Source organism: Nerophis ophidion, linkage group LG02 (assembly GCF_033978795.1).
Source record: "Nerophis ophidion isolate RoL-2023_Sa linkage group LG02, RoL_Noph_v1.0, whole genome shotgun sequence".
Lineage (NCBI taxonomy): Eukaryota > Metazoa > Chordata > Actinopteri > Syngnathiformes > Syngnathidae > Nerophis > Nerophis ophidion.
This window is the reverse complement of record NC_084612.1, coordinates 72,993,443-73,018,813: the sequence shown is the minus strand read 5'-3', so window position 1 is coordinate 73,018,813 and position 25,371 is coordinate 72,993,443. Positions and strand designations below refer to the sequence as shown.

Genomic DNA, 25,371 nt, shown 5'->3' with positions numbered 1-25,371 from the left:
AGCTTTAATTACCACTTGTATTTATAAAGATGTTGATTGCTCATCTCTTTGTTTTAAAATATTGTAATACATGAAAGTGTCTCGATTTGTTGTGTGTATTTTCAACATGTATTCCGTTAAATTGTTCATTAAAAAAGAAGGAAAAAAGTTGTTTTGGTATTCACAGATGAAGCGTAATGAAGGACATTTGTGGTATTCGCTACAAAAAACAGTTTTCATTAAAATAATTATACCCAAATACAGTTTTTCACAAAAATGTTTGCTGACATGGATTGAGGCTCTGATGTTTAAATGTGTTGACGCCAGAGACCACTTTAGCTGTCAGCCAGCCACTCGGCAATTAACTGACTCATTAAGAAGTGTTTACTGTTGTTAGGACGTAATTATGCAATGAGACAGTTGGTAGAACTACATTGGTACTTTTATTTAAAATAGTACTCCAAGACCAGACGAAGCTTAACATGGGCCTTGGTTTTATTTTAGAGGGGTTTGTAGCAACACAAGCCCACGAAAGCTACCAAACTACACAGCCTGCTTTGTGTCAAATCGTAGGCAGTTCAAACGTTATGGCACTTATGCTCCAAAATATATCCCGCTATGATCGCAAAGGAATTACGGTTTGACAATTGCGGGTCACATCAGATAGACTTGATTAAACCTACAGCAGGTCACGGACACTTCTTCCCTGATCTTTTTAAAGGAGGGTGTATTATCTACTCGCATAGTCTGACTTGCATACAACATTTCACTCAGATACACATCTGCGCTAAGACAACCGAATCAACAAAATTAGAAAAAAAAAACACACAAAAACTACAGTATATACAATTCGAGCTGTTATTATTCACAGAAAATCAGCCCTTTATATACACCTTGAAAAGAGCATTTTTGGTACATTATTTTTTCAAGGGCATTGTAACTTCCAACAACTAAATTAATGAAAATTAAATAACTTTCTATTGGAGGGACAAAACGTGTCCTGTGAATGCACCTTTCAGATCCAACCTTACTGTATATCTTTGTCTAAAATGCTAAAGTGCTTTTTAAAGTGTTTTCAACATTCAGACGCCACCACATGTAGAAGGTGACTGACCAGTGCAAGGGTGTAGTGTGGCAGGCGCCATTCCTCCACTGAAGTGTTTCTTTCAAAAAAATATCGTACATCACCTGTTTTCTGCAGCCATCTAGGAAAAGAGTCCACAAAATTATGGGAAAATGCATTACTCGTTCAAGTAATACATCTTATGTACGCACTAAAAACCCGAACTGGATACTCCAGACAAGCTTCCTGATTCCTGAAGGTAGCATACATGTGAGGCCATGTTACCTGCCGGCTTTATTAGCAATTAATGAATCACTGCGTCAGCTAGAGGCTGCACGTCGAGAGTCCTCATTGCCCACGCTGAACGCGCCGTGGGGGCTCATAAATCCACGTCGTCCGAGTCAGAGGCGCCTGAGGATTGGGACTCCTCCTTGGCCTCGCCCCACACAAACTTGTAGTTGTTCTCCAACTCCTGCAGACGTTTTTGTTCCTTGTAGACTTCATCTGTTCCTCCAGTCTGTGTAAAGAATAAAATCACTTAAAAGGCCTCGGGCAGATCTTTATAAGACACAACCGTAACAGGTATTTTAATATACACTGGTTACAACCAAAGAGTGACTTCTAAATGTTGGCTACTCATGTTAAACAATGCCAAAGCAACACATCATGAGGTTCCTGCAATTGAGCCTCTGCTCCGCCCATTGGGTTTTGCAGTCTTTTTTTTATAGTTTGGCTATGACGTGATGTCACAGTGAAGTGGACGTACTTATTTGGACATTAAACATGAGCGGTCAGCCAGCGCTCTTCCCACTAAGGCAGGGGTCTCAGACTCAATTTACCTTGGGGCCACTGGATGCAGAAACTGGGTGAGGCTGGGCCGCGGGAAAAGATTTCTTAAAAAAATATAACACTCACTTTTTAATGAATTCACCTTCTTTGAATGGCTTTCCCGCCCTAGCAACACACTTGCCAACTCTCGCGTTCTTTGCGGGACACACAAATATCGGTGCACCTCCCGACAATCACCTGGGGCAATTATTCTCCCAGCTTTCCCCCAGACAACAATATTAAGGAAGTGCCATGATGGCACTGCCTTTAGCGTTCGCTTTTCCACCATACAGGTAGTGTGCCGACCCAGTCACATATTGTATGAGGCTTCAGCAGGCATACAAAAGTAACTGCAAGACATACTTGATCTACAGCCATACAGGTCACACTGAGGGTGGCCGTATAAACAAATATCACTGTTACAAATCTGCGCCACACTAAACAAGAATGACAAACACATTTTGGGAGAACATCCGCACTGTAAAACAACATAAACAGAACAAATACCCAGAATCCAATGCAGCCCTAAGTCTTCCGTGCTACAATGGGGGGCGGTTTGTGTATATTGTAGCCCGGAACAGTTAGGGCTGCATGGGATTCTGGGTATTTGTTCTGTTACGTTTATGTTGTGTTAGGGTGCGGCTGTTCTCCCAAAATGTGTTTGTCATTCTTGTTTGGTGTGGGTTCACAGTGTGGCGCATATTTGTAACAATGTTAAAGTTGTTTATACGGCCACCCTCAGTGTGACCTGTGTGGCTGTTGATCAACTATGTCTGGCAGTCGCTTACTGCATCCTCAGAAATCATATATAACGTGGCTGGGTTGACACGCTGTTGTTGCAGTTTGTAAAGGATGGTAAAGGCAGCGCCTCCACGGTGCCCCTTAATAATAATGTTCAGGAGAATGATTACCCCTGGAGGGGTACCGGAAATTGGGAGTCTACCGGAAAATCGAGGATGTACAAGTATGACGCTGTGAAATGCCATTCATATAAAACTCGCAGGCCGCACCAATATACAATTTTCACATCAAGGTGCGGGCCACAAAATTACGTCTCGCGGACCACAATTGGCCCGCGGGCCACGTGTTCGACACCCCTGCACTAAGGTATATCAAAAACTTAAAATCAGGCCAATGCATTATTAAATTGTTCCTCGTGACTCACTAAGACAGTTTCCGAAATTGGTTACACCAAAAGTGTCAAACTCAAGGCCCGGGGGCAGATTTGGCCCGCCACACTATTTAAAGCGGACTGCAAAAGCCCAGAAATCATACGAGTCAAAGAATTTTATCATTTACTAAATGTAATCTTTCCATTGTGACAGACATAAATACATGTATTGCATGCTATTGAGTATATTTGAAACTTTATTATCTAATAATGCAACAAATATAATACTATCATTAACTTCAAACTTTTTCAATTTAAAACTAAACAAATATCTGCTTGAATTATATCAAAGCATGTTATTCATTAAATTGTACACTATAGAAATGACAATACATTTTACAGTAAAAAAAAATGGCAGCTCAGTTGCCAGGATTTTACAGTAAAAAAAAAAAAAAAATTGAACCATTTTTCCATTTACAGTACTATGCTGTAATAACCATCGTAAATTTTACGATGGAGTTGTGGCAAGTTTTTTTTTTTTTTTACTGATTTATTTTACAGTGTATGTATAATAATCAAATGCAAAGTAATTCATTTTATAAATTTCATGAGGTGAATTCTTCTACATTTATATGCATAAAAGATATACGGCTCCAAGCGGCCCTCTTCGGACAGCCATAACTGCGATGTGGCCCTCAGTGTAACAGTGTCCGGCACCCCTGGGTTACACCAATGCTGATACCTAAATTTCAAGATCATTAAAGGATTACATTTTGATCACAATTATAATCATAAAACACAGGATGGGGTTGTAACAATATCAATTGCATATTTAAATCATTTCCTACTATTGGTTGTGACTTACTGTAAGCCCTTTGGTTTTTGCCCTAAAAGTCCTCCTGGTTCTCTTGATAATAAATATTGACCTAACAACTGTAGTATCAATCATATACTGATAACTTACGTGTCGCCGTCGATATTTGTATCGATTAGCTCACCGGTGTTTACATTCTAGAGCTGTAGCTTGCGGTTAGCATATCCTCCTATGTCAGGGGCTTTCAACATTTTTTCCACTACAGATGGGCTTTGGGCCCACTCACATATTAACACTGTAATTGCACTCTTGATTTTATTCACGTTCAATAATTATATCTGATTCAAAGTTTACATCCTTGTCAAATAATATAAAACCTGTGTTAATCACAAAGATGATCATTTAAACCGTAGATCTAGGTCAGGCTGATCAGAAAAGTAAATATTAACCAACTATACTGCACTAGAAGGGACTCATAAATAATGTTTGAAACATGAATGTACATAGTATTGTTGTGCTAAAATAAAAATGAAAACTGTGTTGGCCCTGTGATGAGGTGGCAACTTGTCCAGGGTGTACCCTGCCTTCCGCCCGAAGCGCAGCTGAGATAGGCATTAGCGACCCCCCGTACCCCGGAAAGGGACGAGTGGTAGAAATGGATGGATGGATAACTAACCTAACAATTAAAATGTTTCTTAACCTAACTGTTGAGTGCAAATGAAAATATAGCTTCACCACTTTAGTCATAATTTTTGCGCTTCAGAAACTTCTCTATGACTTTGGCTCCAGACTTCTTCGGTTTGTTTGATATGGTTAATACTGCCACAAGTGGTAGATTAAAACGATCATACGTATAATCATTATCGGCAAAGTATGTTTACGACGCAAATAATTTGACTTGGTAGACTGTGCGCTCTTTGTTCATTGTAAAAAATAAAGAAAAGGACATCTGAGTTTTAAGAATATTTCTTATAAATGTCAGTTTCAAGTTATTTTAAGTTTTTTAATACCCTATGTTTACACAAATGACAGGACCTCTACTTGAACCTGTTAAGGTGTAAAAGCTTCCATTCAGGTGGGAAGGAATCCAATGAACTGAAGCCTATAAAATAGCACACCATAACTGAAATTACCAGCAGGTTTATGAGAAGCTCTCGGAAGGACTTTGTATCTTCTTCGGTCAGCCACTGATCACCTGCCTCCTCTGCATTCTTTCGTGTCAAGATCTTCACCTCAATTTTACCTAGAGAAGAAAATAAGAGGGTTTCCGGGGAGGCACTTTCCTGTTCAATTCAAGCGCTACCTTTGACACACATCTACAAAGAATGAGGAATGGATGACAGACAGCACACACATGGATGGACTTTCATTTCCTGCCACCGAGCGAGGAAGTTTTGATGTCATTTTTGTGGTGTAAAGATGTCGATTTCCTGGTCTAAAGCCCAACAATGCAACAATTTATAGGTCTAACGTCTTGATTACCAAACAATCGTTCTCACATATAATTTTAGGAAAAATATGGTCTTATACTATGTTCTTTAGGACAAAGAAGTTAAAAGAAGCAAAAAAGCCAGGATTAGAGACAGAAAAAGAGGGGAAAAAAAGGCCGTAAAATAATTTTAACGCTAGCCATTCATACCTTCGGCCTTCAGTCCTGCTTTCTCTAGCTGTTCTTTAACCACGTCCTTTATGTGCTGCCACTGGGGATCTCCTTTGCCCAACTCCTGTACTTTGAAATCGCCATCGGGGCTGCTGCCTGTCTTATACTTAGTTATTTTGATCTTAACATGGTCATCAGCATCTTGGTCTGGGGTGACGAGACAAAAGAGGCACAAAACCGATCGTCAAAAACGAGAATCCGCACATTTACAGATGGCACGAGAGGACATTTGAAGTCTAACAATCAAGCAATATGGTGTCATTTTCTCTTGGCATCAAATCCATGTGTGTGCCTATTCTGGGGTGGAATGTTACAAGCACATCTGACAACATGCACATGGGTGGAACATGATGAGGATGGAAGCGGGGAAATAAGTGTGACGACAGTCAGCCAGGTTACCGGGCTGCTTTGGAGCCAAGCTGGGGCTGCCGCGGGTCGGGTCGTTGGTTCTTTGAGCTGATGCCGTTTTCTCCTCCGTAGGGTCCTGCTCATCTTTCTCCTCCAGATGGTCAAGGAGCTTATCGAGGGTCGTCCCCAGTGCTTGCGTCGCCTGAGTGCGATCAAATTCGCCTTTCAGCCCTTCTGTCTCAAATTCCTGCTGTGCCTGCACAACCAAAGAAAAGTTTGAATCGGGTTGTTGGAAGCAGGGATTTGGTATTTCCAACTGTGCCATACCAACAAAATGCCGAAGCAACCATTTCCAGATCAACACCGTGGGACATATACTATTTGATATGCAGCTCATTTTTATGCGACAGTTATTGAAATATCTTGTGACAACATGCACAAAAGTGCTCTTTATTTGTTTTTAACTATTGTAGTGGCGTTCTGTACAAAAAGTACACTTTAATTTAGTGTTAATTTGATATGCCATCTCAGTGACATCATGCACAAAAGTGCACTTTATTTGTTTTAAACTATTGTAGTGGCGTTCTGTACAAATAGTGCACTTTAATTTAGTGTTTTGATATGTCATCTAAGTGACATCATGCACGAAAGTGCAGTAATAGCTTGTTTTAAAATGTCTGTCAATCTTGCACTGTTTTGAAATGACATGAATTTTTGTGCCACTGCTTAATAACTGTTTAATAAATACACTTTTGGTCAATTGACTTAGCTGTGATTTCCTTCTCTGCATGAAAGTTTAAAAGTAGCATATATTAATGCAGTATGAAGAATGTTTTAATGAAGACACATAGAATCATCATACTGCTGTGATTATATTCATCAAGTGTTCATTCAAGGTTAAGGCAAAATATCGAGATATATATATCGTGTGTCACGATATGGCCTAAAAATATCGAGATATTAAATAAAGGACAAATCGCCCAGCCCTAAATATCAGTCATTCCAATGCTGAATACTTATACTTACAATTTTCAATATCATTGAATGATTACATTTTTAATAAAGATTTTAATCAGACAAAAACATAAGATGGTGGTGTAACAATATAAATTCAATATTTAAATTATTTCCTACTATCGGCTCTGATTTGAAATCTCTGGTTTTTGCCCTTGATGGGGAACTCCACGTTTTTTGGAATTTTGCCTATCCTTCATAATCATTATGAGACAAAAACAAAAATGCCTTTTTTTTTAGGACTTTAAACATGACAAAAAAAAACACTTGGAAGATGGGGCGAATAGGAGTCACTGTTGTATCCTTCAAAAGCCTCTACAACAACATCAAAACCCTCCAATGTTTAATATAAACACTGCAAGTACTAATAATGTAGGAACAGGCACGTTCATAACAATATGTAATGTGTACAATATTTAGGGAGTTTTGGTCATTTTAAGCATTGCCGGAACTGATTTGCACAGCGCATTCATTTCCGTTTAATAGCAGCGCATTTCTGACTTCCGGCAACAAATGAGTGTCCTACTTCCACAAACAGACGCAAGTCTTTTTTAAATCACGGCAGACTTGGTAGCAGACAACAAAGACAAACTTAATTTTTTGAAGCTGAATATACAGAGGATGAACTGCTGCTCTCGAAGAAAGGGTGAAATATTGCAGCAGACAGAAGCCGAGAGAGTGAGGTCGACGTGACTTTGACACTTGAAATGTTGAACATGGAGCGAAGCTATTTCAATATAAATGGAGTAATTACTCAAAATAAACCAGAAAAAACATCTAGCTGGACCAAACACACAACTGTCCATCGAGTGAGTCCCTATTATATTGATCGTGATACACGCAGCACGTCATGCTTGTTAGTACAGCGACATACACTGTCGAGCTAGCTGTGTACAAACAAAAATGAAATGTGGGATAATTCTTTACAGATACTGTAATGTGATTGTTCATGTTTTTCAGTCAATACAGATTTGTGTCCAATCGCATTGTGTTGTGCATTACAAACACAAACGAGATTCGGGCGCAAACGCAAAAGCTTGCTTATCTCCTGCTAGCTTTTACAGCTAATACCAGGACAAATCACAGGTAGAAAAAATCCTCAGTGCCGAATTCTGTAGAATTTGCACCTGGCTCGGGGACAATAACCTATCCATACACAAGTAAAACGGAATCCATCCTATTTGGGTCCCAAATAAACCTTAAGAAAGTCAGCGTCTTCACTATTAAAGTGGGTGACATTGTTATCACCAGGAAAGATGAGGTCACCTACCTAGTTTCCATTTTAGAGGCTAGTCTTTCCTGTGATAAAATGGCAACCAAGGTAATCAAAAAGGTCAACCAACGAACAAGATTTCTCTACAGAATCTCCTCTCTGGTCAACAAAAGCACCACGAAGATTCTAGCGGGACCTCTCTTTCAACCCTTTTTCAATTACACATACACCTCATGGTACCCCAGCACCTCCAAAACCCTCCAATCAAGACTCCAAACATCCCAGAACAAGCTAGTCAGGTTACTTCTAGACATCCACCCCAGATCACACCTCATTCCTACCCACTTCTCCAAAGTGGGCTGGCTCAGGCTGAAGGACAGAGTAAAACAACTTGCACTGAGCCTTGCCTATAACATTCGCTACACCTCCTTGATATCGAAGTACATGTCAAACTACTTCCAGAACGTAAATGAACGCCATAACCACAACAACAGGGGGAGCTCCACAAACCACGTCAAAACCAGATCCCAATCTAACAAACGTCTTAACTCATTCTCCTTTTATGCTACATCAATATGGAATGCACTCCCAACAGGAGTAAAAGAAAGTGCATCTCTATCCTCCTTCAAAACCTCAATAAAAGAACACCTCCGGGCAACTACAACCTTAGCCTAACCCCTTCCCGCCACCACATCCCACCTCCCTGGATTGTAAATAATCAAATGTATATACTTGTTCTTATGCTTTCTGATCTCACTATGGTCACCGCTCGCTGTACATATCCTACCAAGTGAGATCCACAATGTTACAATGTCTATTTCTCAGATGATATAATTGTTGATGCCTGAAGTATGCTGATAAGCAACCCTGCTGATAGTATATATTTGTACCATGAATTGATTAACGTGGACCCCGACTTAAACAAGTTGAAAAACTTGTTCGGGTGTTACCATTTAGTGGTCAATTGTACGGAATATGTACTGTACTGTGCAATCTAATAATAAAAGTTTCAATCAATGAATCAAACCAAAGCATGTCGATGTCTTACTCTGCTGGAAAAAGAGTTCCTCAATGTTCACTCTTACAATAACAATGTCGCTACAGCTTGGTTATCATAAATGTTGGTAGTTTTTGTAGGCTTTTTGAAATGATTTAGAAGTAGAATTGATTGCGCCCATTAGCTGCATTGCTCGCCACCTCAAAAGAGTCATGCAAAAAAAACATCTTCTTGCTTCTCATAAGGATCATGAACCATAGAACAGTTGATCTGCAGTTTCTTTTCTTTTTCTTCTATGTCCCACTCTTCCTTGTGGAGGGGTCCGGTCCGATCCGGTGGCCATGTACTGCTTGCCTGTGTATCGGCTGGGGACATCTCTGCGCTGATGCGCCTCCGCTTGGGATGGTTTCCTTCCTGCTGGCTCCGCTGTGAACGGGACTCTCGCTGCTGTGTTGGATCCGCTTTGGACCGGACTCTCGCAGTTGTGTTGGATCCATTATGGATCGAACTTTCACAGTATCATGTTAGACCCGCTCGACATCCATTGCTTTCGTCTTCTCCAAGGTTCTCATAGTCATCATTGTCACCGACGTCCCACTAGGTGTGAGTTTTCCTTGCCCTTATGTGGGCCTACCGAGGATGTTGTAGTGGTTTGTGTTGTGGTTTGTGCAGCCCTTTGAGACACTAGTGATTTAGGGCTATATAAGTAGACATTGATTGATTGATTGATTGATAGGCGAAAGGGGAACTGCAAGTCCGTTCCCCGCCTATTGACATCCAAATCGCTGCCGTTGTGTTCTTGGGCAGGAGACTTCACCCTTGCCCCCGGTGCCACTCACACTGGTGAACGAATGATAGGTGGTGGTCGGAGGGGCAGTAGGCGCAAACTGGCAGCCACGCTTCTGTCAGTCTACTTCAAGGCAACTGTGGCTACAGATGTAGCTTACCATCACCAGGTGTGAATGAATGATGGGTTCCCACTTCTCTGTGAGCGCTGTGAATATCCAATAATAGAAAAGCGTGATATAAATCTAATCCATTCTTATAATTATTAAAGACATCCTGTGTTGCTTCCTGAGCTTGTAAACAATAACAAAACGAACAAAAGATTTGTTGATAATAAAAAAAAAAAACATCGGTCTAAGCCAGGGGTCGGGAACCTTTTTGGCTGAGAGAGCCAAGAATCCAAATATATTAAAATGTATTTCCTTGAGAGCCGTATAATATTTTTTTCAACACTGAACACAACTGAACGCGTGCATTTTTAAGTAAGACCAACATTTCTAGATTATAATAGGTCTCTTATTCTTTGTAATAACATTGTTATTCTGAAGCTAACTGTGGAGGGGATGTGGCCTGCGGCACTGCAGCGAAGCGGGTTGTTGCCAGGACCAGCCTCGAAATCAGCAACAGGTGCATAGAAGGCCCACCTGGTCCTTTTTATCTAATTTATAAGCAGCAGCCAGGAGGAGAGACGGGGTTGGGGCTGGAGACAGAGTGCGAGCGAGAACGAAAGAGGAAAAAGACAATTGCTGGAAAGCAACTGAGAGACTTATTGAAAAATAAAAAAAATATTGTAGCACTGAAACAGGCTCTCATGTCGGTGCTTGGTGGTCTGAAGAACCCCCAGGAGGGCAAACCCTAAACTAACCGATAATAAATAAATCACTTCTTACCCCTATTGCAACTTCTTGAACAGGTGCGGTAGAAAAAAGGATGGATAGATTCAAATGCATGAGCATGTTTTATATCCATCCATCCATTTTCTACCGCTTATTCCCTTTCGGGGTCGCGGGGGGGCGCTGGCGCCTATCTCAGCTACAATCGGGCGGAAGGCGGGGTACACCCCGGACAAGTCGCCACCTCATCGCAGGGCCAACACAGATAGACAACATTCACACTCACATTCACACACTAGGGTCAATTTAGTGTTGCCAATCAACCTATCCCCAGGTGCATGTCTTTGGAAGTGGGAGGAAGCCGGAGTACCCGGAGGGAACCCACGCATTCACGGGGAGAACATGCAAACTCCACACAGAAAGACGCCGTGCCTGGATTTGAACCCGGGACTGCAGGACCTTCGTATTGTGAGGCAGACGCACTAACCCCTCTTCCACCGTGAAGCCATCATGTTTTATATTTTGAACATTATTTTCAACAGTCTCAGCTCAGATTTATCCGAGAGCCAGATGCAGTCATCAAAAGAGCCACATCTGGCTCGCGAGTCATAGGTTCCCTACCCCTGGTCTAAGCACTCTAGCTAGCAGTTAGCATATCCTATGATGTGTATGTAGTGTAGAGTGCTTAGCTATTCCTCGGTCTACAGTGATAAAGTAACTTAATAAGAAACTTAGTTTATTTGCCTCCATGTAGGAGAGGATTACTTACTTAGAAGTGGCTGTTCACTGTGGCGGGACATTAGCCTCTAGTGAGAATGCCACAGTGCGTTGAGGGCGGGTTAAATCGCTTGTCACTGCTGAATTTGCGGGACAGAGCTAGAATGTATCATCAACATGCATTATCACGATACAACCGTAGTATGAAAAGCTCTATTGTCAGCGAATTATAAATAATTTATATCGTATATTTGGAGCAAAACCAGCTCAAAGCTTGTTTAATTTGGAATTCAAGCAGTATGTGTGTTAAACAGCATCATTCAAAAGACCTCAACAAATACAGTTATGCATCTTCATGGATTCACCTTCACATTATGTATTCATATGTAAAGTTAATAAAGGTTTCATGACAGGGACAGTTTGACTCTAGAAAAGACTTCCATTGTTTCTTACGAGAATAAAATGTTCAGTATCCCGGAACAGATTAGGTTTGACTTTTGTAAGTGTTCTGTGAGAGTGTTTTTGTGTTACCTCATCAATGATGTTGTCAAACTCCTTATGCATTTTCTCCTTTATCTCATCAGTTTTATCAGCCGGCACTGAGAGGTCTGACATCTCATCCTCAAACTCCTGAAGCAGTTGCTCATCTTCATCGTCTTCTCCCTCATCTTTGCTGCGCTGCACTGACACCCTTTCCCTTTCTAGTTCCTCCGCTAGGCTTTTGGCTTGGTTTTGCGCTTTCTATCAAGACACAGAAAAAAACGCACAGACTTGGAGGACATAATCACCGTAAAGACGGACAATGTTAAATAAGCAAGCACCAACCTTTCTGTTACTCTCCTTGAGATGCTGGACAAATTTCATCAGGTCTGCAGGGTCAGTGATGATTTTGAAATTGAAATTTTCAGCTGGAACAGAAACACAATTGGGAGAGCAATTCTACAGAACAGCGCCAAAATTAAACATATGTGCGTTTTTAGAAAGCAATACCTTCATTCTCTTCGTATGTGACTTCATTGTCTGTATGTGAGATCACGTCGTCATCAGACCCCTGTAGGGAGAACCAAATGTTCAAATTCCGCCCTCTAGTGGTGCATCAACAGATACACAAAAACGAAAGGTTTGTACAGAAAGGTACAAACATTGGAACCTCCATCTACAAACTTAACTGATTTTTCAGTTTAATTGTGAAGCAAAATTAAAATTAAATCAAGTGGAAATTGATTGAGTATATGAAACTATATTCTTGGGAATAATAATTGATCATAAATTATGTTGGGAACCGCATATTGAGTATATAAAGGGAAAAATATCCAAATCCATTGCTATTTTTTATAAAGTAAGACACATGCTGAATAAGACATGTCTGCATCATATATATTATTCTTTTATTTTTTCATATTCAACATATTGTGTTGAAGTTTGGGGAAATGTTTATAAAACAAACATAGACCCAATAATTAAACTTCAAAAAAGGGTCATTGGAATCATACACAAAGCGTGCTACTATGAACATACCAATCCATTATTTACAAGTTTTAATGTGTTAAAATTTTCAGATATTGTGTTTTTAAAAGCAATGAGAATAATGTTTTGAGTAAAGAACAACAGCTTGTATTCTTAGGTTATTTAAATTAAGAGGAGAAAACTATAATTTACGGGGGATATTGATTTTTTAAATAGGTAAAGGAAGAACAAATATAAAATACAAATGTATTTCAGTTTTAGGAGTTACATGGTGGAACAAGCTCAGTGATGAGTTGAAGAGGTGTAGTTCATTTTTAAGGTTTAAGAAAACCTTAAAAGGTGAAATAATTGAAAACTATAAAATATAGTAGCAATTACTTTCATCCCTTTGAATTTTTGAACGTTAATGTTCCAGGTTATCTTATTTTCAGTGAAGGTATATGAGAGGCAAATATATTACCGGTACTTTTTCAGTCATTCTTGTACTTTTCTTTTTGTGTGTAAATGTGTACGATTGTTAAATAAGTATAATCTGCAGTGTTATACTGATCACACAAAATGGTTGATGGTTGATTGTATGACCTAAATCAGCTTATTTCATTCAACTGATTTTTCAACATGGTTCGCTGTGGCATCTTTTTCAGTCTCATCACAATTAAAGACTTGTTAAGGAACAAATCCCACTTTCCTTAAAAAAAATCCTTAAAGTAAAAGGTGCTGCAAGCCGCAGGCAAACTACGTAGCTAAAATGCTAGCTGAGCGGTTGTTGTCCATCCGCAGCAGGCAGTGTTTTAGCTACTTCCTAAATTACCAATCCTCGTTTCCATGGCGACAAATCATTTCTCACAAGTACCATCCCTGCAGGACGAGGAATAGCTAAATATGCTTCCCTCCACACCGTAGGAGGATACACTAGCTAACTGCCAACAGTAAGCAAACACTCGTCAATGTAAATGTGGGCCTACACCAACATCGGCTGTGGCAATACCAAGTACAACAGCCGTATATAGTTGATACTACAAAGATTACATTAATATTTTTTATCATCTCAAAATCTTTTGTTGTTTTTTAATGTTTATAAACTCAGGAAAGATGTCCCTGGACACAGGAGAACTTTAAGTATGACCCTGTAACTGCTTGGTAGGATCAATACCAGAGTTTGTACTATCACCCAAAACTTACGTAAAGTATCCAAATAACAGACGAATAAGCGCTTCTTACGATTTAACAGAAGTGTAGATAGAAAATAATAAAACAGAAAGCAAGCAGATATTAACCGTAAATTGCCAAGTCGATTAATAATCAATTTTTTTTTACAGCTTGTCCCTCATTATTTTGACAAAATAATAATACGTGAAATGACAATATGTTACTGCCAACTAGGAGCCTTTGTTTGCTTGCTTGCTTACTTACTACTAAAAGAGAAGTTGTCTAATATGTTTAGTAGGGCTGCGAATCTTTGGGTGTCCCACGATTAGATTCAATATCGATTCTTGGGGTCACGATTCGATTATAAATCGATTTTTTGGATTCAACGCAATTCTCGATTCAAAAACGATATTTTTCCGATTCAAAAGGATTCTGTATTCATTCAATACATAAGATTTCAGCAGGATCTACCCCAGTCTGCTGACATGCTAGCAGAGAAGTAGATTTTTGTAAAAAAGCTTTTATAATTGTAAAGGACAATGTTTTATCAACTGATTGCAATAATGTAAATTTGTTTTAACTATTAAACGAACCAAAAATATGACTTATTTTATCTTTGCGAAAACATTGGACACAGTGTGTTGTCAAGCTTATGAGATGCGATGCAAGTGTAAGCCACTGTGACACTATTGTTCTTTTTTATTATTTTTATAAATGTCTAATGATAATGTCAATGAGGGATTTTAATAACTGCTATGCTGAAATTATAACTAATATTGATACTGTTGTTGATAATATTCACTTTTGTTTCACTACTTTTGGTTTGTTCTGTGTCGTGTTTGTGTCTCCTCTCAATTGCTCTGTTTATTGCAGTTCTGAGTGTTGCTGAGTCAAGTTTGGTTTTGGAATTCGATTGCATTGTTGTTTATTGTTTTGTTGGATTGATTAAAAAAAATTAAATAAATAAAATATATATATTTTTTTTTTTAAATCGTTTTTTTTAAAAAATGAGTATCGATTCTGAATTGCACAACGTGAGAATCGCGAATCAAATTCGAATCGATTTTTTCCCAAACCCCCAATGTTTAGTATGTTATTTAATGCATTAATTGTTCTTTGATTGCAAAAAGAAACATGTTTAATTGTTAGTTAAAATAAAGCCAATAATGACCTTTTGTTTACGGTCCGCTTCATTTTGAAAAGTATTGAAATACATTTTGTTAGTGGTACCGGTACCAAAGTATTGGTATCGGGCGTCAACCCTCGTCCACGCACACAGGGACATATTCGGCGCGTTGTAAACGTTTGCAAACCGAAAAAAAAAACGCAAATAGAGGTGTTGGTGAATCGAGGTTCCACTGTACTGTACAAGTAAAATCTCTAAAAAAGATTGATCTTTTTACCTGTGTGTTTACCTTGCTCACCTGGTGAGAAGTGCTTGATTCTGAACTTTCTGGTTTTGATACTCCCTCCCAAAATGTAGAATCCTCCGCCTCTTCTGATATGGCATCCTCAGACACGTCAGCAATATCTGCTACACAATAAAGGAGATGTTTCTACCAAAGAAGAAACAAAACGCCCGATGATTTTTTAAAACACAAAACATTCGGTCCATCCGCACTTTTGTGCACCTTTTGTCTCCGACTGGTCTGGGTCATCAGAGCCTGCCACTGGTGAGGTTTCTTCTGCAGTTACTTCCACAGGTGACTCCGACTCGTCATTACCAGCCAACATCTCATCAAGATTCCTGAGCTCCTCTGAGATTTTCTCCACTTTACGCTTTGTGTCCGCTGGGAATAACCAGAAATAAACAAGAGCCGTTTCACATACATTACAAAGACTCTGAACACGCACTGCTACCATCATGTTAAAAATATGTAATTTTTGCTTTTTGAGAACTTACAGACTTGCGCTTTGACGTAGTCCATGTACTGTTGAGCGCTCAGTGCTGGCTGGCACACGATCCCCTGAGGCTTGGCAGTAGAAGGGGGTCGCAGCAAGGGATGCTGGCAGGTGCGACTTGTATGAACGGTCAGCACGTAGCGACACGATTGGGGCTCGTCCACTCGGACGATGTAGTCGGTCGAACCGTCTTCACACACAAACTGAAGGGGAAAGAAAACAAACTGCATCATCTAAATCAGGGGTCTTCCAACGTTTCCCGGCAAATGAGCCCCAAATTGAGGGAGAGACGGCGCGGGAAGCCCCTACTTATAAACCTTGTATAAAAATGTGTGTCAAATTAAACTAATCCTAAAAGTACCTTGTTATTTTGTAAAGAGGACATTCAAAGAATACAGTAATAGCCAGGCTGGCAACAAGAGTGCTAATAGCTAGCTTATAACTTGAGCACTAACAGCTAGCTATCATAAATGCTAAGATTATCAGAAACAATACTGTATAATTATTTTTCTAAGCTACAGTGAATTGCCTGGCCATGTCACTGCCATTTATAAACCAGTGCTAATGTGTATTCAAATACATTTGAATTTGTGGAAAAATTACAGGTGGAATGTATAAATAAAAATATATAAATAAATTACAAATAAAAACAAATATATGTAAAATATTATATAAAAAATAGTCTAATCAACCATAAAATGTTACTTTCTGATCTAAATGATAGCTTTGATATGTTGTATGTGGTTAATATGTTTATGCAGAGATGTAGAACTACATTGCATCGATTGAATGCGTATTAGTTTCAAAGTCTCACCCGAACTTCGGCCTCCCGGGGATTCCCATTGATGTCACACTTGGAGCCATTGATGTAAGTCTGACTGTGGTAGCGTTTCAATCTGTGTTGTTTGGAGGCCTGTAAAGTAGTCATACTGTATACCACAAGTTTCCAAAACATGTTTACATTTTCTCATTAGGGGTGTACTACCTTTGGAAGATATGGTATGAACATATTAAATTCGGACCTATTATGGAAAACAAACTTTTCTATTTTTTACCTCGTTACCTGTTTTTGTGTATTTGGGACATGCGTAAGTCCCGAAAACACAAAATGAAACCATGGAGGCATGGCGGCGAAATTGATGAAACAACCTTGCCTTTCTTCATACTTTCTTTTAAAGAGTCGTCTGGAATTTGCACAACTTGTGACATTTTTCCCCCATCGGTGACATGCAACAGTGAATTATCTATATGTGGTAAAGATTAATCTGTAGATACTTTATTAGTAGTATTGCAGTTTGACACTGTAGTCAATAAGTTCCTTCTTTTTGTGTAATCCTCTTGTTGTGGGGCGGACTGGCTTTTACATGCACATGCATCCTCCGCTGTTGCCCTTTCTAATACAAAGTAGCGTCTAGTTCTAAGACGTAGATCTGTCAGTAGACTCCCTATGGAAGTGCTAAAAACTACAACATGGCTGACGGGAAGAAGACACAGTTGAAGTGGAGGCACGTAAATAAGACCGCCCAAACAACGGCGTATCATGAAGATACATTCAGAAAGCGGCTTAAAGATAGTCGGTTAAAGGCCTACTGAAAGCCACTACTACCGACCACGCAGTCTGATAGTTTTTATATCAATGATGAAATATTAACATTGCAACACATGCCAAGACAGCCTTTTTAGTTTACTAAATTGCAATTTTAAATTTCGCGCAAAGTATCCTGTTGAAAACGTCCGTATGATGACGCGTGCGCGTGACGTCTCGGATTGTAGTGGACATTTTTTTCCAGCCCGATCCCAGCTATAAGTAGTCTGCTTTAATCGCATAATTACACAGTATTCTGGACATCTGTGTCGCTGAATCTTTTGCAATTTGTTCAATTAACAATGGAGACGTCAAAAAAGAAAGATGTAGGTGGGAAGCGGCGTATTGCAGCTGCCTTTAGCAACACAAACACAGCCGGTGTTTCCTTGTTTGCATTCCCAAAGGTGAAGCTTTACTATAGAACAGAGCGGTCAAGCGAACATGGTTCCCGACCACATGTAAACCGGCAGGTTTCGGTGAGAAAATTGTGGTAATAAGTCGGCTCTTACCGTAGACATGAGAGGAGCTTGCGTCGTATCTCGTGCACCTGTCAAAGACGCAGCTCTCTTGCCTCCTCCGTGGCCTCCCTCAGAGACACTGGCGGTCACCACACCAGTGGCCACACCCCTCCAACTTTCAGGTACGACAGTATAATCTCACTACAACACTAGTAACACAATAAGCAGATAAGGGATTTTCCATAATTATCCTAGTAAATGTGTCTAATAACATCTGAATCGCTCCCACTGCCCTGTCTATTTTTTTTTTCTAGTCCTTCACCAACTATACTCATCCACAAATTTTTCATCCTCGCTCAAATTAATAGGGAAATCGTCGCTTTCTCTGTCTGAATCACTCTCGCTGCTGGTGGCCATGATTTTAAACAATGTTCAGATGTGAGGCGCTCCACAACCAGTGACGTCACGCGCACATCGTCTGCTACTTCCGGTACATGCAAGGCTTTTTTTTTTATTAGCGACCAAAAGTTGCGAACTTTATCGTCGATGTTCTCTACTAAATCCTTTCAGCAAATATATGGCAGTATCGCGAAATGATCAAGTATGACACATAGGATGGACCTGCTATCCCCGTTTGAATAAGAAAATCTCATGTCAGCAGGCTTTTAAACAATCCATGAAACATCTAAAACCGAAGGACCCCATTACATGTTATGTAGACCACAATGAGATGTTTTAAATGTAGAAAAAAAAAATCATAATATGACCACATTTAATGAAACTATTCAAAAGCTGTGTATTTGTATCTGTCAAAAACACACATGCTGCACGTCACAAATGTAAGTTTGTGTTACCTTTGCTGTTTCATTGTTCCAGTCAAAGTCAGATTCAAAGTAACCAAGGAAAAGAACGCCTCCTTTAATTTCAGAGTCTGAAAAAGAGTAAAAAATTTTTTAAAAATGTCTAAACGCAGCCTTAAAAAAAAAAAACAGCGTGAAGTAAAGCCAAGTTCTTTACCTTCAAGGTGGTACTGTCTGATATGTTGACCATGGCAGAACTCATAGGTCCACCAGTCTTTTGTCTGAGGGGACAATAAAGGCCACATAGGACGATGAAAAATGTGTTATGTATTATTTACATTTAAGAAGGAGTCATGCCTCGCGACATTGCACTCCTGGAGCTGCTTCACTACATCGTTTTAAATGTTTTTAAAAAAAACATTCTACATGCAAGTATTACATGAGAAGAGTGCAGTATTTGTCTCATGTTATTTATAGTATTTTTTGGGGCTATCGACAAATATTCTCCAAGCACGACTTCTGTTTCTGGGTAAAGGGTGAAATCTTTGTAAACAACACAGCGCTAATCTTGGCACGACTCCATATTTATGGCAACAATCATGCTGATCAGTTTTTGGCAGAACAACCGTTTGATGTACTTTATAAACAACTCCTAACCCATCAATAACATCACCTAATTGGTGAGGCTTTAACAAGAGCGATTTGGAATGACAACTGGATGCAGCATTGGACATTCGGCGTGCCATTAGGCTAACTGAGAGAGCTATCAGCCATCAACAGCTGTTCGGCTATCTTTGACGTCAACAACACAGCTTTGGCTTGAGCGATGTGGAATGACAACACAAACATACAATGGTAACGTCAACGCTAACTACAGTACAGGACAAAAGTATGGACACACCTTCTCCTTCATTCATTTTTATGACTATTTACATTGTAGATTGTCACAGAAAGCATCGAAACTATGAAAGAACACATGAAACTAGTGAGCATCCTGGATGATGCCAGTCACCCTCTGCATAGCGTTATCAGTAGCCAGAGGGTTAGGCGGCAGTGGTAGACTGCTTCATCCCAAGTGCAGGACTAATAGACTCAAAAACTCCTTGGTCCCACACGCCATTAGACTGTACAACTCCTCTCTGGGGAGGGGAGCGGGGGGTACTAGGATGACAGGGGATGCAAAACAATAATAGTGCAATACTTTTTCATAACATGGTCACTACTGCCTAGTTTCTCTTGTTATATTCTTATTTTACTGTTATATTCTTATTTTACTGTTATATTCTTATTCCTTTTGTAATATTTTTCTTTTTTTGTGTCCATTTATACCCGCATTATTTACTTTTTACTTTTTAAATTGATCTCTACTCTGTACACTCCTGCTGGAATTTAAATTCTCCTGAAGGAATCAATAAAGTACTATCTATACATATATCTATCTATCTACATGTGGATGGAGTTATGTACTCAACAAAAAAGGTGAAATAACTGAAAACATGTTTATAGTGTAGTTTCTTCTAAATAGCCACCATTTGCTTTGATTACTGCTTTGCACACTCTTGGCATTCTCTTGATGAGCTTCAAGCACACCTGTGAAGTGAAACCCTTTTCAGGTGACTAACCTCTTGAAGCGAACTTTTAAAAAGGGGTTTACATTATTTATTGAAAGTATTGGTATATTTATGGTTTTGGATCATGGCTGTGTATTAGCGACCATAGTTTTAGCTAATCAGAAGTGCGCACCAACCTTCATAAGACAGGCGGAATCGTGCTTAGGGCTGAGTAGATCAGGAATGTCTGGTCCTGTGTACCCTTGAGTTTCTGGCTCAATAAATTGAGAGCTTTTGCCTTCCGGCTCCTTCTTTACCGTGACAGATCGATACAGGGCCCGCATCACTGCAGATGCCACACCAATCCCGACTCTGAGGTACTTGAACTCCTCTACTTGGGGAAAGATTTCCTTCACAACCCGAAAATGGCACCACACCCTTTTTCGGAAGAAAACCATGGACTCATACTTGGAGTTGCCGATTCTCATCCGAGTCGCTTCACTCATTTATTAATCCTAACTTTGTGGAAATACTTTAATCGCGGTCTGGGTGACTGTGATAAACGAGCTTCCGTTAGAACTTGATCTCAGATCACAAACATCTGACTTCAGCGGGATGCCAACAAGACGCCTGAGACTTTCCGAAAGGGGAACTTTTCGAAAGGGGTTTCCATTATTCATTCAAAAAAATTGTATATTTATGGTATTGGATCATGGCTGTGTATTAGCGACTATAGTTTTTAGCTAATCAGAAGTGTGCACCAACCTTTATTAGACAGGCGGAATCGTGCATTGGGCTGAGTAAATCAGGAATGTCCGGTCCTGTGTACCCTTGAGTTTCCGGCTCCGAAGCTGGGTCCTGGTGGAAGCGGATCGCCTGGGCCGGAAGTCGACACTCATACATTTGCTTGTACTTGCTGGACACCATCATAACCTCCTCTGCCTTGGTCTAAAGGGGGAGACGTAGTGATTTAATGTCAATGATTTCAATCAATACACTGGCATAGCACATGGATTAGTGTTTATAATCTGAGAAACGAGGTTCATGTTTTGTTTTTTTATTAATCAATCCAACAAAATTACACGCAATAATACAATTCCAATTCTAAAACCAAACCCAGCAAAATTCAGAATAGCAATCAACAGAGCAATTGAGAGAGACACAAACATGACACAAAACAATTCAGAAGTCAAACAAAAATGAATAATATTAACAACAGTATCAATATTAATAAGAATTCCAACATAGCAGTGATTACAAATCCCTCATTTACATTATCATCGCAGCCATTTGTTTAAAAAATAAAAACATTTAACAAAATGAACAAGTGTCACAGTGGCTTAACCTGCATCAAATCTCATAAGCTTGACAACACATTGTGTCAAATATTTTCCACAAAGATAAAATAAGTCATATTTTAGGTTCATTTAATAGTTCAAACAAATTCAATTTACTATGATGTTAATTTATTATCCCATTACATCTTTTTTAATTAATTTCTTAAATGTATATTGATTAAAAAGTGCATCTTCCAGTTCATGGCTATTTAAAGACATACTTTCGGATACGTGCATTTCTTTACAGCGTGTTTTAAAGAGATAAAATTGAAAAATATATATTTCTGGGTAGATTATATTGAGAAACAATTTAATTGAATCGTTTAAAGGACTTTGTATTTTATAATATGATGTCTGTCTGTCTGTGATGAGGTCGCGACTTGTCCAGGGTGTACGCCGCCTTCCGTCTAATTGTAGCTGAGATAGGCACCAGCACCCCCCGCGACCCCAAAGGGAATAAGCGGTAGAAAATGGATGGATGGATGATGTCTGTCTGTGTTGGCAACTTGGCCCTGCAATGAGGTGGCTTCTTGTCCAGGGTGTACACTGCCTTCCGCCCGAATGGAGCTGACATAGGTTCCTGCGCACCCCCCCGTGACTCCGTAAGGGACAAGCGGTAGGAAATGGATGGATGGATGGCTTTAGTAATACCTCTGTCTTTCCATGTTGTCCATTTGACCACATTTTTATTAATGATATTAAAGGCCGACTGAAAGCCACTACTACAGACCACACAGTCTGATAGTTTATTATCAATGATAAAATATTAACATTGCAACACATGCCAATACGGCCGGTTTAGTTTACTAAATTGCAATCTTAAATTTCGCGCGAAGTATCCTGTTGAAAACGTCGCGGAATGATGACGCGTGCGTCTGACGTTACCAGTTGTAGCGGACATGTTCTTCCAGCACCGATCACGGCTAAAAGTCGCCTGCTTTAATCGCATAATTACACAGTATTCTGGACATTTGTGTTGCTGAATCTTTTGAAATTTGTTCAATTAATAATGTAGAAGTCAAAGAAGAAAGATGTAGGTGGGAAGCAGTGTATTGGAGCTACCTTTAGCAACACAAACACAGCCGATGTTTCCTTGTTTACATTCCCGAAGGTGAAGCTTTACTATGAACAGAGCGGTCAAGCGATCATGGTTCCCTACCAAATGTCAACCGGCAGGTTTCGGTGAGAAAATTGTGATAATAAGTCGGCTCTTGCCGTAGACATGACCGGCGCTTGCGTCCTCCTGCAGCTGCGGACTCTCTTACCTCCTCCCACCGGAGACACAGGCGGTCACCACACCCGTGGCAACACCCCTCCGACTTTCAGGTACCATATAATCTCACCAAAACACTAGTAACACAATAAGCAGATAAGGGATTTTCCAGAATTATCCTAGTAAATGTGTCTAATAACATCTGAATCACTGCCACTGCCCTGTCTTTTGTTTTTTGGTAGTCCTTCACTCTCACTTTCCTCATCCATAAATCTTAAATCCTCGCTCAAATTAATGAGGAAATCGTCACTTTCTTGGTCCGAATTGTCCTCGCTGCTGGTGGCCATGATTGTAAACAATGTGAGGAACTCCACAACCCGTGAAGTCACGCGCACATTGTCTGCTACTTCCGGTACAGGCAAGGCTTTTTTATTAACGACCAAAAGTTGCGAACTTTATCATCGACGTTCTCTACTAAATCCTTTCAACAAAAATATGGCAATATCGCGAAATGATCATGTATGACACATAGAATGGACCTGCTATCCCTGTTTAAATAAGAAAATCTCATTTCAGTAGGCCTTTAGTGGGAAATTTGGTGGAGGAGGAATTATGGTGTGGGGTTGTTTTTCAGGAGTTTGGCTTGGCCCCTTAGTTCCAGTGAAAGGACTTTTGAATGTTCCATGATACCAAAACATTTTGGACAATTCCATGCTCCCCACCTTGTGGGAACAGTTTGGAGCGGGCCCCACCCTCTTCCTCAATGAGCCAAAGGCCGCTATTGAAGCATCCTGGGCATCCATAACACCTCCCCAATGCCACAGGCTTATTGCCTCCTTGATGCAGTAATCCCTGCAAAAGGATTCCCAAACAAGTACTGAGTGCATTCATTGACATTTTCAAATGCTTGATTTTGTTTTGCTGTTATACTTTTTTTTTTTTACTTGATCTGAGAAAATATTATAATTTTTTGAGATAGGATTTTTGAGTTTTCTTAAGCTGTATGCCATAATCAGCAATATCAAAATAATTAAAGGCTTGCAATATTTCAGTTGATGTGTAATGAATCCAGAATGTATGACATTTTCATGTTTTTAGTTGCATTACAGAAAAATAAAAGGACTTTATCCAAATATTCTAATTTTCTGAGACAGTCCTGTATATGACTCCGGGAGCCGTCAATTTTTTGCGCTCGCTATCCCGGTATTTTCCCGGCTATTATCCGCCGACCGCCGTGTTGCTGTAGGGAGGAACAGCAGAACGACACACATTACGGAAATAACATAATCCTCCATGCACCGGATAAATACAAACCCAGGTTGATTCTCAGATGTAATTGGGTAGATTCCAAGTAGGTTTATAATTTTTAATTTTGGCGGCATTTATGGTCTGGTCAATAACAGAAAGTTTAAAGGGAAGCTTGTTGTTGTGACAGCTGTCAAAAGTGTGTTGAGGATCGTCATCACTAAACGTTCACCTGCGTAACACACCGCTCATTTCGAAGTTAACAGCAGAAAAACACTTTTCCCACAGCGTTTTGTATAATTGTGAGTTTGTGGCAATAATAAAAATAAACAACAGTCGTTAGCTTGACTAGCAAACAAGCTAACCACTAGCATCCCCTAATTGCAACCTTTTTACTCACCTGCCCCAACATGACTGGATCGGGGAGAATTTCAATTCCATATTTCATCTCGTTCAGTTCTTCTAAGTTTAAAAAAGCCGCGACAAAGACGGGGCATATGATAAAGAAAAGGTATAATCTATTAAAGCAACGAGCGGCCATGATTGACGCGCAGCCCCTTCTTCTTCTTCTTCTTCGTTGCGCTGGTGTTCTTCTTCTTTACCTCCTTTATCGCACACACAATTCCATCTTATTTAAATAAATAGACCCTGGCGTTGTAATGTTAGCAGTATATTTTCTGAGCTTATTGAAGGAATTTTCTCTAGGTGGAGCTTTTTAAGCGAAGCCGAATGAGGAAGTGAAGACGGACATGAAGTAGATGATTGGTTAATGTAGCTGTCAATCAGCAATTTGGGACATTCCTTTTCCGGTTTCTGTCGCGTAAGTTGTTTTGCTTTTTCTTATAGAGGCGTCTGTATTTATAAATTGCTTTTTTTTTTTGGTTTCTGTAAAAAAAAATGTTTGTACTTTTTAATTAGTTTTTTGTTTCCGTAAGTTGTTTTGTCTTTCGTTAATTATTTTTCTGTAACTCATTTGTTTGCAAAAAATTGTTGTGGGTATACCACAGTTGCCAATCAAACCCCTTTAGTGTAAGGTCGTGAAACTTCTTTTGGAACTCAGGTTGAAAAATGTTCCGAAGACGAATTGTAACTGTAATTTGCTTTGTCTTTTTTTGGTTTCGTCCGTGTACCTTCCGGTTATTTTATTTCTAATTCTGAAACATAAATCAAAAAATAAAATTAGGCCCGTTTTTTAATTTTTATTTTTATATGGCAAATTTGAAAACAAACAAAAAAGGGTTGATTTTAAAAAACATATTGCCATAAAATTGGATTTTAATTTTTCCAGATAAACGCCAAAAA

At 39.5% G+C, this 25,371-nt stretch overlaps 1 protein-coding gene across 5 annotated transcripts; it reads right to left on the bottom strand.

Annotated features, from left to right (window-relative positions):
* Positions 1-403: 403 nt before the first annotated feature.
* Positions 404-24,832, bottom strand: os9 (OS9 endoplasmic reticulum lectin). 5 transcript variants are annotated; one of them, XM_061890289.1, is made up of 15 exons: positions 24,470-24,832; positions 21,040-21,222; positions 18,942-19,005; positions 18,779-18,855; positions 16,696-16,794; positions 15,883-16,084; positions 15,611-15,769; positions 15,395-15,513; positions 12,354-12,414; positions 12,189-12,271; positions 11,895-12,104; positions 5,855-6,059; positions 5,435-5,602; positions 4,929-5,038; positions 404-1,559 (listed from the first exon to the last, which is right to left on the bottom strand). In XM_061890289.1, exons 1-15 carry the CDS (start codon positions 24,608-24,610, stop codon positions 1,422-1,424), a joined length of 2,019 nt encoding a protein of 672 aa, XP_061746273.1. In that variant the 5' UTR covers positions 24,611-24,832; the 3' UTR covers positions 404-1,421. The 5 variants fall into 5 exon arrangements, with proteins under 5 accessions (XP_061746273.1, XP_061746284.1, XP_061746278.1 ...); XM_061890300.1 differs by having other exon boundaries at positions 15,404-15,513; XM_061890294.1 differs by having other exon boundaries at positions 15,395-15,510.
* Positions 24,833-25,371: the final 539 nt, after the last annotated feature.

Coding starts and splice junctions, on each gene's coding strand:
- os9 (XM_061890289.1), bottom strand. CDS start 24,610: ATGGCCGCTCGTTGCTTTAATAGATTATACCTTTTCTTTATCATATGC. Junction 12,415..15,394: donor CTTCTCACCAGGTGAGCAAG/GTAAACACACAG, acceptor TTCTCCCTACAG/GGGTCTGATGACGACGTGAT. Junction 5,039..5,434: donor AGCAGGACTGAAGGCCGAAG/GTATGAATGGCT, acceptor TTTCTTCTCTAG/GTAAAATTGAGGTGAAGATC.